The 14,390-nt window shown below is 36.3% G+C and overlaps 1 protein-coding gene across 2 annotated transcripts in view; it reads right to left on the reverse strand.

The window, feature by feature from the left end:
• Window positions 1-9,875: 9,875 nt before the first annotated feature.
• Window positions 9,876-14,390, reverse strand: part of SKIL (SKI like proto-oncogene) — a 29,667-nt gene continuing 25,152 nt past the window's right edge. For both annotated transcript variants that reach the window (XM_049629613.1, XM_049629614.1), the window contains exon 7: window positions 9,876-14,342. In XM_049629613.1, coding sequence (XP_049485570.1) covers window positions 14,184-14,342 — 159 coding nt within the window. In that variant the 3' untranslated portion in view covers window positions 9,876-14,183. The remainder of the gene's footprint in view (window positions 14,343-14,390) is intronic.

The raw sequence follows: 14,390 nt of genomic DNA on the forward strand, positions 1-14,390 counted from the left end.
GTCGCGGGTACCGTTTCAGCAGTGAAAGTCAGTTTCTCAGGGTCCAGTCACCCCAGTCAACGGTGGGCTCCCAGTCCTCCCAGACAAGGTCTTTCCAGTTAATTTTCTCTCAGAAAACTGTGCCTTGCCATCTCTTCACATTTCTGTGTAACAGAACTAGTAAGGTAAAGCTGAAATCTGATCCCAGCTCTTCCAACCCTAAGTCCAATATCCTTTCCATTACAAAAAATGTAAGAAGGTCTTTCCTTCCTTAATCTTGTTCAAAAATGTATAATGGAGAGCATTAGAAAGGCAGTTGATGACCTTAACCCCAGATATGTACTGAACAAAGGAGTCAGCGTGGTTAACTGTTCTACCATTCACACTGAAACATAGTCACATAGCCTGTGATTCAGTTAGAGCACTAATGCACTAGGCACTGACAAGTGTGTTTGCTTACAAGCAGCAAAAGCCCACACAGAAAGCAAAACTTGGGCCAAAGGAGTGGGCTTACAGCGACTACTAATGGTTGTCTTTTATCATTGCATAGCTGGTGAAAACATTTTCTGTGTCAAGGGGCCTATGATTTGCAGAGAAACATGATTAACAGCAACTTCCCACATTCTACATGTGTGATCATTAGCCCCAAATGGAATGTACACTTCTCTGTAGAAAGCTTTCCTCCCAGGGGCGCCTGACTGGCTCAGTCAGTAGAGCACGCGACTCTCGATCTCAGGGTTGTAAGCTTAAGCCCCACGCTGGATGTAGAGATTACTTAAAAACAAAATCTTAAAAAAAAAAAAAAGGCTTTCCTCACATATTAAGAAACATGCATTTCTTTAGAAAATGTGAAAGCATAGGACATATATGATACTACTTGGGTGACATCATTCATTTAAAAATTAAAATACTTTTGGGGCTCCTGGCAGGCTCAGTCAGTAGAGCATGCGACTCTTGTTCTTGGGGTAGTGAGTTCAAGCCCTGCATAGAGCTTACTTAAAAAAATAATTAAAATACCTTTAATAAGGCTTCTTTTAAAGGATAAATTCCTCTTGTGGATTTTAATATTTGGTAATACAAAATTCCAAATACACATACATTTTTAGAAATATCGTAGTATATGGGCGCTTGGGGGGCTCAGTCCATTAAGCATCTGACTTCGGCTCAGGTCATGATCTCACAGTTCATGAGTTTGAGCCCTGCATCTGGCTCTGTCCCGACAGCTCAGAGCCTGGAGCCTGCGTTGGATTCTGGGTCTCCCTCTCTCTCTGCCCCACCCCTGTTTACGCTCTGTCTCTGTCTCTCAAAAGTGAATAAACGTTAAAAAAAATTAAGAAATATTGTAGTATAGGGGCACCTGGGTGGCTCGGTTGGCTAAGCGTCCAACTTCAGCTCAGGTCATGATCTCATGGCTCGTGGGTTTAAACCCCATGTCAGACTCTATGCTGAAAGCCTGGAGCCTGGAGCCTGCTTCATATTCTGTGTCTCCCTCTCTCTCTGCACCCCACCCCCAACACACACTCTGACCCTCTCTCTTTCAAAAATAAATAAACATAAAAAAAAAAAAAGAAATGTTGTAGTATAAACTCATAGTGTAATATAAACTCATAGTGTAAGCAAATGTGAAATGCCCTGTGAGTTTGGGGGTTTTGTCTATTTTATTGATCACTGAAATCTGAGTGTGGCACAGTGTCTGAAAGACTTAAAGGCACTCTGTACCTATCTGTTGAATGGAGTTGAATTGAAATGTTCCCCCCAAAAAGAGAGACTGCATTTGCAAGCCTCCAAGTTTCACTAAGATGCTGTCTCAGTCTATCTGGACTTCCAAAAGAGAATGCCATAGACTGGGTAGTTTATAGAGAACAGAAACTTACTTCTACAATTCTGGGGTTAGAAGTGTAAGGTCAAGGAACCAACTAGCAGATTCTGTGTCTGCTGAGAATCCTCCTCTAGGTTCATAGACAGTAGTCTTTTTGCTGTGTCCTGACATGATAGAAAGGATAAGAGAGTTTTCTGGGGGCTCTCTCTCTCTCTTTTTTTAATTTTTTTAAATGTCTATTCATTTTTGACAGAGAGAAAGACTGTGAGTGGGGAAGAGTCAGAGAGAGGGAGACACAGAATCCCAAGAAGGATCCAGGCTCTGTGCTGACAGCACAGGACTCGAACGCAGGACTCGAACTCTTGGACCACAAGATGATGACCTGAGCCAAAGTCAGATGCTTAACCTACTGAGCCAGCCAGGCGCCCCAGGGTCTCTTTTATAAAGGCACTAATTTCATGCACGAGGCCTACACTCTTAAGACCTAATCACCTCCCAAAGGTTTAGGTTTCAACCAGCGATCGTGGGAGGACACAAATATGGGAATGGGAAGCAGATGGGAATCTGAAGAAGAAGAAATCAGGAGGTAGGGATTAGAACTGGTCTGAGAGCAGGCAAGAGGCAGTAATGAAGGCCCTATGTGGTCTCTGTACCCACCTGCTGTCCTTGGTAAGGAAGAGACTTCTCCAGTAAGGAATGTGTGCTGCTCAGGTCTCAAGCAGGAAAGTCTCTGATTACCTAGAGATACTGGCCTCAGTCAAGGTAACTCCCTCGAGAGCAAAGCAGCACTTTCACAAATTACTTCCATCTAGAATTTCGACTTCAGCTACTGGGGAAAAAAAAAAACCAACTGTCTTTTCAGGGTCCCAGTTCTTGGCCTGCATCATGCAATTAAAAAAACATTCCTAGGGCACCTGGGTGGCTCAGTCAGTTAAGTGTAGGACTCTTGGTTTCAGCTCAAGCCCCACATCGGGCTCTGCGCTGACAGTGAGGAGCCTGCATGGGATTCTCTGTCTCCCTCTCTCTCTGCCCCTCCCCCACTCACTCTCTATCTTTCTCTCTCTCTCTCTCAAATAAATAAATAAACATTTTTTAAAAATCCTTCAGGGGTCCCTGGGTGCCTTAGTTGGTTGAGTGTCTGACTTCTGCTCAGGTCACGATCTCATAGTGACTTCGAGCCCCGCCTCAGGCTCTGTGCCATTTGCTCAGAGCTTCAGATCCTCTCTGGCCCTCGCACACATGCGCTCTCATTCTCTCTCAAAAATAAATACACATTTTTTTAAAAAAATTCCTCCAGGAGCCATTTTATTCCAAATTTCTCCTCGAGATAAAGCAAAATAATAAAAAGCTGTACCTGGATTGTTAGGTTTGAGTCCCTTCCAGAATGTGTTTTCTCCTCTGCTTTCAAATAGCCATTTATCTGCTTCTCTACCAGAAGTTGCAGAATACATTAGATAATAGGCCTCATTCAACCTATAAGATTATACATCCTAGGGGCACCTGGGTGGCGCAGTCAGTTAAGCATCTGACTCATGATCATGGCTTAGGTCATGAGTTCCTTAGGTCACGGTTCATGAGTTCCCACCCCGCATCGGGCTTTGTGCTGATGGTGCAGAGCCTGCTTGGGATTCTGTCTCTCCTTCTCTCTGCCCTTCCCCAACATGGGGATGCACTGTCTCTCTCTTTCTCTCTCTCAAAATAAATAAATAAACATAAAAATAAACAAAAATTTTAAAAAAGATCATACATCCTGAAGAACAGAAGTCTTTATTTTTAGTTCAAACAGGAGATCACATTTTCTAAAAATAGAATAGTAGCAAAGTATGTAAGTACTGAAAGGAAAATAAGACAATTAGCTAGAAAGCCACACCATTAAATTCTCTTAGAAATTAAGAGCAGGTATTTCTACTTACCCACCTAGGATGTCAAAATACAGAGCAATCTGTCAAACTTTAAGTCTTTCACTGAAAAATGTATGAATTATAAAATAATCAAAACTATCATGTGTCCTCTTGTTATTCATTCAACACATGATATAAAATCATAAATTATGTTATCAACACAATACTGTTCCTAAAGAACTACTAGAAGGGAAGCCAATGTCTCAACTGTACCGATTGTTTTCTTTGTTCATTCATTTGTTACATAAATAAAGATTCTACTTTATGAATTGTCCTGAATGAGAACATTCTTGGACACCAAGATCCAAAGGAGACATTAGAGCAGGTGGTTAAGAGCACTGGGTTGGAATTCTAGCTCCATCACTTATGATTTGTGTGACTGTGGGCAAGTTATTTAACCTTTCTGTTAAGCTATTCTATTTAGTAACGAAAATTCTATTTCCTGCCAGTAAAATGGTATTGGAAAATAGTGATTATGTTATAATAACCATGAGATTTAAATTCATTACATATGTAAAATGCTTGAAACAGTGCCTGACACATATAAGTACTCAATAAACATTAGCTTTTATAAGCAATCAGTTGGTTTTAAACCTGTTTGAAACCAGCATAATCTTCATATTACATAGCAGTGAAATTCAAAACATTGCATAATCTGGTAGCAGATGAACAAGAATTTGAAAAGAAAGCAAATGGCATCCCTACTCTAACTAAAGGATAAGCCCTTTTCAACGGGCAAGATATTTCTAGCACTTCCCTCTTTTTGCCGTTAAGATTCAGCAACTAGATACAATTCCTTTTTAATTCCACTCATGATAATATTTTTGCAGAAATTAGCTTGGCCACTGGAGGGCTCTCACAGCCTCTCATTAACCCTCTGTCAAAGTGATTTAATAAAAATAACCAACACAAAGAATGAACATTACAAAATACCAATAACACAAATGATATGCTCTTTTTCAAAATAATTCAGCAATATATAAAGGACTTAAATATGTATATTCTTTGATCCAGCTGCTAAAAGTCTACCTAAGAAAATCATTATAAAAGTATTCAATTAAGTTTTTCAACTTACATTTCAACTAAGTGTTCAGTTAAGAAGCAAATATGCTGGGGCCCTTTCCTGGCTCAGTCAGCAGAGTATGCGACTCTTGATGTCAGGGTCATGTGCATCTGTGTTTGGCTGCATGGTTGGTGGAGGTATCAAGAGGGAAAAGAAGTTAGATAAAACTCTTCTCGAAAGAAAGGGGGTGTTGGGCACCTGGGTGGGTCAGTTGGTCAAGCAACCAACTCTTGATTTTGGATCAGGTGTTGATCTCAGGCTTGTGAATTCAAGTCCCACACTGGGCTCCACAGTAGGTGTGAAGCCTACTTAAACAAAAAAACAAAAAAACAAAAAAACAAATCAAGCAAACAAACAAATGAAAGATCCAAAATCAATAACCAAACTATAAATCCTGAGGAACTAAAAAAAAAAAAAAAAAAAAAAAGAGTAGGGGCCCCTGGCTGTCTCATTCAGTGGAGCATATGACTCTTGATCTCAGGGCTGTGAGTTCTAACCCCATGCTGGGTGTAGAGATTACTTAAAAAATAAAATCTTAAGGGACGCCTGGGTTGCTCAGTCAGACTTTGGCTCAAGTCATGATCTCACAGTTCATGAGTTCAAGCCCTGCGTCAGGCTCTGTACTGACAGCTCAGAGCCTGGAGCCTGCTTCAGATTCTGTGTCTCCCTCTCTCTCTGCCCCTCCCCTGCTCATGTTTGCTCTCTCTCTCACACACAAAAAATAAACATTAAAAAAGAAAAAAAAATCTTAAAAAAATAAAATAAAATAAAATAAATTTAAAAATAAAAAAAAGAAGGGTAAACTAAACTCAAGTTCAGTAGAAGGAAAAAATAAAGAGTGGACATAGAGAAGAAAAAACAGTAGAGAAAATCAGTAAAATCAAAAGCTGGTTCTTTGAAAAGATCACAAAATTGACGAAACTTTAGCTAGATTGACTAAGGAAAAAGAAGACTCAAACTCCTAAAATCAGAAATGAAAATAGGAACATTTCTACTTATTTTACAAAAATAAAAGGGATTTTTAAGAGAGTACTATCAACAATTATGTGCCATCAAAAAAGATAACCTGGATGAAATGGACAAATTCCTACAAACACGCCATCCACCAAAAATAACTCATGAAGAAATAAAAAATTTGAATAAACCTGTAACTAGTAAGATTAAATCACTAATCAAAAGCCTCCCAACAATGCAAAGTGGTGCAGCCTCTCTGGAAAACAGTGTGGAGGTCCCTCAAAAAATTTAAAATAGGACTACCCTAAGACCCAGCAATAGTACTGCTAGGAATTTACCCCAGGGATACAGGAATGCTGATTCATAGGGGCACATGTACCCCAGTGTTTATAGCAGGGCTTTCAACAATAGCCAAATTATGGAAAGAGCCCAAATGTCCATCAACTGATGAATGGATAAAGAAGATGTGGTTTATATATACAATGGAATACTACTTGGCAATGAGAAAGAATGAAATCTGGCCATTTGAAGCAACGTGGATGGAACTGGAGGGTATTATGCTAAGTGAAATAAGTCAGTCAGAGAAAAACAGGTATCATATGTTTTCACTCATATGTGGATCTTGAGAAACTTAACAGAAGACCATGGGGAAGGGGAGGGGGGGAAATAGTTACAAACAGAGAGGGAGGGAGGCAAACTCTTAAATATGGAGAACAAACTGAGGGTTGATGGGGGGTGGGGGAGAGGGGAAAGTGGATGATGGACACTGAGGAGGTTGCTTGTTGGGATGAGCACTGGGTGTTGTATGTAAGCCAATTTGACAATAAATTATATTTAAAAAAAACAAAAAACAAAAAAAAACAAAAACAAAAAAACAAAAAAACTCCCAACAAAGAAAAGTGCAGAACCAGATGGCTTCAGTGGGCAGTTCTACAAAACACTGAAGAAAGAACTAACACCAGTATTTCTCAAACTCTTCCAAAACATCAAAGCACAGGGGTGCCTGGGTGACTCAGTCAGTTAAATGTCCCACTCTTGATTTGGGCTCAGGTCATGATATCAGGGTTTGTGGATTTGAGCCCCACATTGGGCTCTGCACAGGCAATGCAGAGCCTGCTTGGGATCCTCACTCTTCTCTCTCTGCCCTTCCCCAGCTCGTGCTCTCTCTCAAAATAAATAAACAATAAACAAACAAACACTTTTTAAGAAAGATTCTTGAGGCACGTGAGTGGCTCAGTCAGTTAAGCGTCAGAGTCTTGATTTTGGCTCAGGTCATGATCTCAGCGTTCGTGAATTCAAGCCCTGCATCCAGCCCTACACTGACAGTGCGGAGCCTGCTTGGTATTCTCTCTCTCCGTCTGTCTCTCTCCCTCTCTCTCTGCCCTTCTCCCGTGCATTCTCTCTCTCTCTCTCTCTCTCTCTCTCTCTCTCTCTCTCTCTCTCAGAATAAATAAACTTCAAAAAAATTTTTTTAAAGATTCTTTCTCCCTCTGCCCCTCCTCCATGTTCTTGCACTTTCACTCTTTCCCTTTCTCTTAAAAAAATAAATAAAAATAAAATGAATCTTAAGAAAAAAAAATCAAAGCACAGAGAACACTTCCTAAGTCATTCTGTGAGGCTACAATTATCCCAATACTAGGACCAATGACACTACAGAAAACAAACAAAACCTACAGACCAATATCTTTTATGAGTATTGATGCAAAAGCCCTCAACAAAATGCTAAATTCAACATATTAAAAACTAAATAAATGTATCAAATTAACATAGTGTACACCTTAAATTTACACATTGTGTGTCAAATATATTTCATTTAAATAAATAACAGCATATTAAACGGATTATTCACCATGAGCAATGGAATTTATTCTTGGAATGCAAAAGATAGTTCACCTTATGAAAACCAAGCAATGTAACACATCACAAAAATAGAAGGGGAAAAAAAAAACACATGATCATCTTAAGTGTTGCAGAAAAAGTATTTGACAAAATTCAACACCTTTCCGTGATAAAAACACTCAATAAGCTAGATATAGATGGAATTTTTTCAACATAAGTAGGCCGTATATGAAAAATCCACAGCTGACATTACACACAATGATGAAAGACTAAAAGCTTTCCCTCCAAGATCAAGAACTAAACAAAGATGCCTGCTTTCACCACTTCTATTCAATATAGTATTGGAGGTTCTAGCTGGAATAATTAGGCAAGAAAAATGAATAAAAAGCATCCAAATTAAAAAGGAAGAAGTAAAATTATTTGTTTGCAGATGATTCGATCTTACATGTTAAAAATTCCACACATGATAAAATTGTTACACCTAATAAATTCAGCAAAGTTCCAGGATACAAAATTAATACACAAAAACTAATTGCATTTTCTACAAGCTAGCAATGAACAATCTTAACGGAAATTAATAAAATCCCATTTACAATGCATCAAAAAGAACAAAATATGTAAGAATAAATCTGAGGGGGAAATCTTGTACATTGAAAACTATAAAACATTGCTGAAAGAAATTAAAGACCTAAATAAATGCAAAGATATCCCATGGTCATAGACTGGAAGACCTAATATCATTAAGATGACAATACCATCTAAAGTGATCCAGATTCAGTGAAATGCCTAACAAAATTTCAATGGTGTTTTTTGTAAAAATAGAAGAACCCACCCTAAATTCACATGGAATATCAAGGGACCCAAAATAGGCAAAACAATCTTGAAAAAGAACAAATTTGGAAGACTCTCACTTCCTCATTTCAAAACTTACTACAAAGCTACAGTAATCAAAAGAGTGTGATACTGGTATAAGGACAGATACATAGACCAGTGGAATAAAAGAGAGAGCCCAGAAATAAAACTTCACACATATGATCAATGATTGTGGACAAAGGTGTCAAAACCATTCAACAGGAAGGACAGTTTTCAATAAATGATGCTGTGAACTGGATACCCATATGCAAAAGAATAAAATTGGACTCTTACCTGACATCAGATACATAACATAATGTGGATCAAAGACCTAAGTGGAAAAGCTAAAACAATATAAATCTTAGAAGAAAACATAGGGGAAATTACTGTTTAATAGGTACATAGTTTCTGTTTGGGATAATGAAAAAGTCTGAATATAGTGGTGATAGTCGAACATTGTGAACGTACCCATTGCCACTGAATTACACTCTTAAAAATAGTCAAAATGTTAACTTTTACGTTATGTGTATTTTGCCACAAAAAATTTGGGAAGTTATGGTAATCAGACTCTAGAATGGTCCTCAGTAATCCCTGCCTCCTGGTATTCCATACCCTTCTGTAATCTTCTCCAATCGCATATGGGCCGGACTTGGGACTCACTTAGCCTAAGCAACGAAAGAAAACTGGCATCATTCTTACTCTCCTTTGGATCATTCATTTGTGGGAAGCCATCTACCACGCTGTACAGAGCTCCATGGACAGGTCCATACAGTAGGGAACTGAACACCTGTCAATAACCATATGAATAAACTTGCAAGCAGATCCTCCAGCTGTCAAGCTCCCAAATGACTTCAGCCCCAGGTAACATAGTAACTGCACACTACTAAGAGGTCCTGAACCATCACACCCTGCTAACCTGCCTTTGCGTTTCTGATTTTCAGATACTGTGTGAAATGTTATTTCCAGCAGCTAAATTTGGGAGTAATTTGTTATGCTGTCATAAACCACTAATACCAGAGGTGGGGGTAGAGGAATAAGGGAAAGATGTGAAAACAAGAGAATACATCATGAAAGAAAATCATCACAAATGCTGGTATGTTCTGCACCTGAAATATTGCATAAAACGCCTTATTTTAGGGGCACCTGGGTGGTTCATGTCAGTTAAGCATCCGACTTTGGCTCAGGTAACTATCTCACCATCTCACTGCTCATGAGTTCAGGCCCCATGTCGGATTCTGTGCTGACAGCTCAGAGCCCAGAGCCTGCTTCGGATTTTGTCTCTGTCTCTCTCTGCCCCTCCCCCTCTCTTTCTCTCTCAAAAATAAACGTTAAATTTTTTTAAATGTCTTAATTTATAATCTTAAAAATATTTCTCAAGTTAATCATTTAGTGTGTCACGAATAATAAACTTTAAAGGACAAAAGGAGACTATGTCAATCTTAAGAGACAAGAAAGTTGAGTTCACACAGGATATTAAGACAGCTTGAATCAGTTTCATTGGCATTAAAAGTTTTTATTCAGAATTTAATCCACAATCTATACAAGTTATTTACAAGGCATGAAAATGGAAAACAGCACAAAATACGATTGAGGTATAAGCTGAGAGCACAGTATGTCATGTTTCAATAAATATAATTCGAAATTTGTAAACTAAGTGACCAGATAGATGAGTCTTGTTTTATAGTAAAACCATATAAAATATTTATTTCACGTGAGGTAGAGGACAGTTTTGTGTCATGTGATGCAACCAACCACAGCAATTTTAACCATAAAACTGTACATCATTGGCAAAATTTTAAATTGAATTATAGTCAGTATAGTCAACAACTTGTTTCAATAGTTGCAGAACAGGTATTTCATTTACTGCTTTCACAGGTTAGAAATTCAGAAATAATTTAAGACTACTGTGTTGGCTTAAAATCATCAGGATAAGCAAATACTTCTAACAGGATGGTTAAAAGCAAGTGTATTTTATGTTTCCCAAACTATAACTCCCCCCAAAGTTGTCCTAGATTAAGCAATTCTTTTAGCAGGACGTTTTTACTAGAACTACTTTAAGTATGCTGTGCTTTATTTTCAAGTGAGGTATCTATATTGAAGAAAAAATCTTACAAATTTCTTTTACATTCAACTAAATACACTATTTTGTTTTCTGGGCTTAATTTTTAAATTTCAGTTTTTACATTTGATCATTTTCTAATTCAAAAACAGTAGCGCTATATAAGACATTTAAGTCTATTACTAAAGAAAAAGGCTCCAGGTTGCATTATGCAGCTTAGAAGCCATCTAAAATGGAAAGATTTTACAAAAAAATTTTAAAAAAGAAAGAAAAAAAAAAACTGTCCTTTTAAAAAGACGCAATACAGAATACCCATACAAATTTCTTCCAGTAATGGAAATGCTTCAGTATCCTATAATAGAAAAAAAAAATTTAAGCTGTTTATTCAATCCCACAACGTATAATACAGCAGTAATGTGTCTCTTATTGCTGACAGCTTCAATAAAAATTAACAAGTAGTTCTAAGCACAGAAATAGATGTACAGTATGAGCACAACTTTTCATTATATTGACTTTTAATGTCCTGTCGTGCAGATTAAATGCGTAAGAGCAAATGAAAATGTGGATTTTCCCCTATGCAATCAAAACAGAAGTCATTGAGAAGAAAACATTAGAAGCTGATCAAAAACCTTCAGCATCAGCTTTACAACTAACTTTAGGGAAATATCTCGAACGCATATCATATTACTCGAGTTTCCTTACCATTCTACTTTCCTTCAAACAGAAGTCATAGATGTGCAAAGAAATTGGTTGTTCGGTCATGACTTCTGAAACATATGGATAACCTGCGAATATCATTGTACTCAATCTATTTCACCTACTTTAGCAACTGGTTTTTAATTCAATATGTACAAATGATTTTATATCTCAATTGGTAATATATTAAATATGTTATAAAATTAGTTCAAGAAGCATAAAACATCCCAACTCTCATGGACACAGAAATTCAAGCAAAACAATATGCTTTACAGAACTAAAGCACAAGCCAAACTTATGTGGTTGGTCAAATCTTTTGATAGTGTTACAAGTTGCATTTGTGAAATCAGGGTGGTTTAGAGCTTCCTCAATGACAGCAGGTTTTACATTTACTACCTTTATAGATTTGGTACCTTTTACTCGTAACATTTAAAGAATAGAAACTATCATCACCCAAATTAAACATCACCCATCACCCAGTAAGCTAATATTCTACCTTTTTTTCCTTAAGATCCTCTAGCACTTTTGCTAGGCCGTTCTTTAATGCAGCTTTTTAAAGTAAATATTTTTATATTTTTCCTAAAAAGAATAATATTACAAAGTCTGAGGAAAAATCTGCTTGTCTAATGAATTGGCACACAAAAACTAACACCAAAACAAACTTTAAGCTAGCAACCAACACACAAAATGAGCATGCAAAGTATAGAAGAATAAGTTTATATGGATAAGGTTATTTCAGCAGAGGCCACTTTTAAAGTATTACAAAATCTATTTTCAAGCTATGTGGTGCAGTTTAACTTAAAATTACTTTTAACTAGAATAGGCATAATATTTACAATTGACTAAAAAGCTATATTTTCAAGGAAGACAGACATAAACCTATGGCACATCAATGTATCTTCTGGAAAATGAAGACTATACAATTTCATGTGGCAAATTTTCCTTATGCAAAGGACTAGAAAAAATATTTCTTTACTCAATTCAACATCAAGAGTTTATGATAATTTAAAGGTGTTTAAGCACTGCTTAGAATTTTAAAATAAAATATTTCAAATCGCAATTTGTTTTAGAACTTTTGGGTTGAAACTTAAGTAAGCTTGTCATTTACTATGTACCATAAGCACAAAGATTTTTTAATAAATTAGAAAAATGAAATTATAAGGCTTGAGTTTATCTCCCAAAAAGCTTACTGTGACACAACTGAAATGAACTTTATCATAAAATGTCTTCATGATTTTTCTTTCTCCAGATCCAAATAAAAGGTATTAGGAGATTATATCATTTTTAACATTTGCTCCTGTATGTCATTTTAACATTTGTTCCTCCTTGAAGAGACTCCAAGAATCAACAAATTAAATTGCAGGGTTAATATAGTAAAATTAAATGGAAAATAGAAAATACACATTTAGATCACACTCTTGTAAAGAAACTATACTTTGAGAAGTACAAAAATTCCTTTAGGATATGTAAGTACCATTAAGCAAAATACGAAAATAACTGGCTGAATGATAACCTACTGATTTTTGAAGTTCTATACCAGTAGAGCATCTATCGTCTATGCTGGGAATAGTATATAACCTTAACTCTAGATGATTTATTTCAAAAATAAATTTAGCTCTCAAGTAATTTCATACAGTACCCTACATGAGAACATAAACATAAAATTACTGGAATAATAATATCAGTAAATGGTAACTTCAGGAAACTTCCTTTAAAAAATGCATACTAAGAACTTTACCTAGTATTTTTTAAGCCAAGAGTTAAAGAATATGAAATTTGCCATTAAAGAATGACAGACTTTTCTGTGCAAAAAAAAAGTGCAGAAGATTTGTCCTCCCCCCAAACTATGGAATTTCTTTGTCTTCTAAAAATTATCTAAAAACCTTTTAGTAGCAGGTAACTAAACTTCCCTATATTAACCTCTCATACACTATCAGGTGACTGTAAATTCCTGATTTTGATATTAAGTAGTAATTGAAAATGGTCCATTCGTGCAAATATTGGTAAGACTTAACATTTAAACATACAAAAATCCAAAATAACCTTCAAGGTATTTAATATTTTACAATTTAAGGAAAAATGAACCCATTAAGGAAAACAAATCTATTATATAAATTTCAGTAAGACCCATAACTACATATAAAAACTGTACAGGAGGATTATGGATTGTATACAAACTGATATACATCAATGGTATCAGTTTTTCTCAAGAACATTAATACTTTCACACCTCTATTAACAACATAAACAAAAGTTCAAAAATTATTACATTTTATTCCCTCTTCTAAAGTTGCTACATAAAAAAAATTCTAAATACAACCACATTTAACCAAAAAACAAATTACAACCACTTCTTGTGTTTTAACAGCAGCGTATGACAAAGTATGTTATCCTTCCTCATTATGCCTATGGGGTGTGCTATAACCCCATCAATGAAATTCCTCTTTTGACAAAATGTCTCTTAGGAGACATTAAAAAGAAAAGCACTGGTGGAAATTCATTAATATGAACCAAATAAAAGCAAATTTTATATATAATAATGAGTAAAACTATTATCAATTTAGAAGGGAGATTGTGTTAATGAAAAAATGGAGATTCAACTCCTTCAATAGCTCTATATATCTGAAATATGAAGTCACTAATGTATGTAAAATTGAGTGTGAAATATGGATAACAAAACTGACCACAACTATCCATCACACAATGCGGCTTTTAAAAAGTGTACAACTGCTAAATTTGCAACAGAATCTAGGCAGATTATCTAACAGTTGAAACCATGTACTACTGTCACTAAGCCAATTGAAAAAAAAGTACAAAGAAACACACATTTTCATTCATTTGGAAAATGTAAAAATTTATGTACTAATATATAATCTCTTCACTTTCTCTGATCTACAAATGGATAGAATGCCTAGTTATCTTCATGCAGACAAGTTATTCAGAATTCAATAATCAAAGCACACACAGAAAGAACAAAAATAAACCCTGCTGGGAAACACAGACGTATCTCTTTAAAGGTTTCTATTCTTTAGCAGTCTTAGATGATTTCAAAATCTGCAGCTTCAGCTCTTTTATCATCATCTCTAACTTCTGTCTTGCCTCCCGTTCCTGTCTGAGTTCATCTTGGAGTTCTTGCCTATCAGCCTCGGCATGGTCCAATCTCTGTCTCAGTTCTGCCAACTGTGGGATTTAAAAGACTGTGTCAGTTTTCATTCAGTTTTGTTTTTC

The sequence above is a fragment of the Panthera uncia genome, chromosome C2, assembly GCF_023721935.1.
Source record: "Panthera uncia isolate 11264 chromosome C2, Puncia_PCG_1.0, whole genome shotgun sequence".
Lineage (NCBI taxonomy): Eukaryota > Metazoa > Chordata > Mammalia > Carnivora > Felidae > Panthera > Panthera uncia.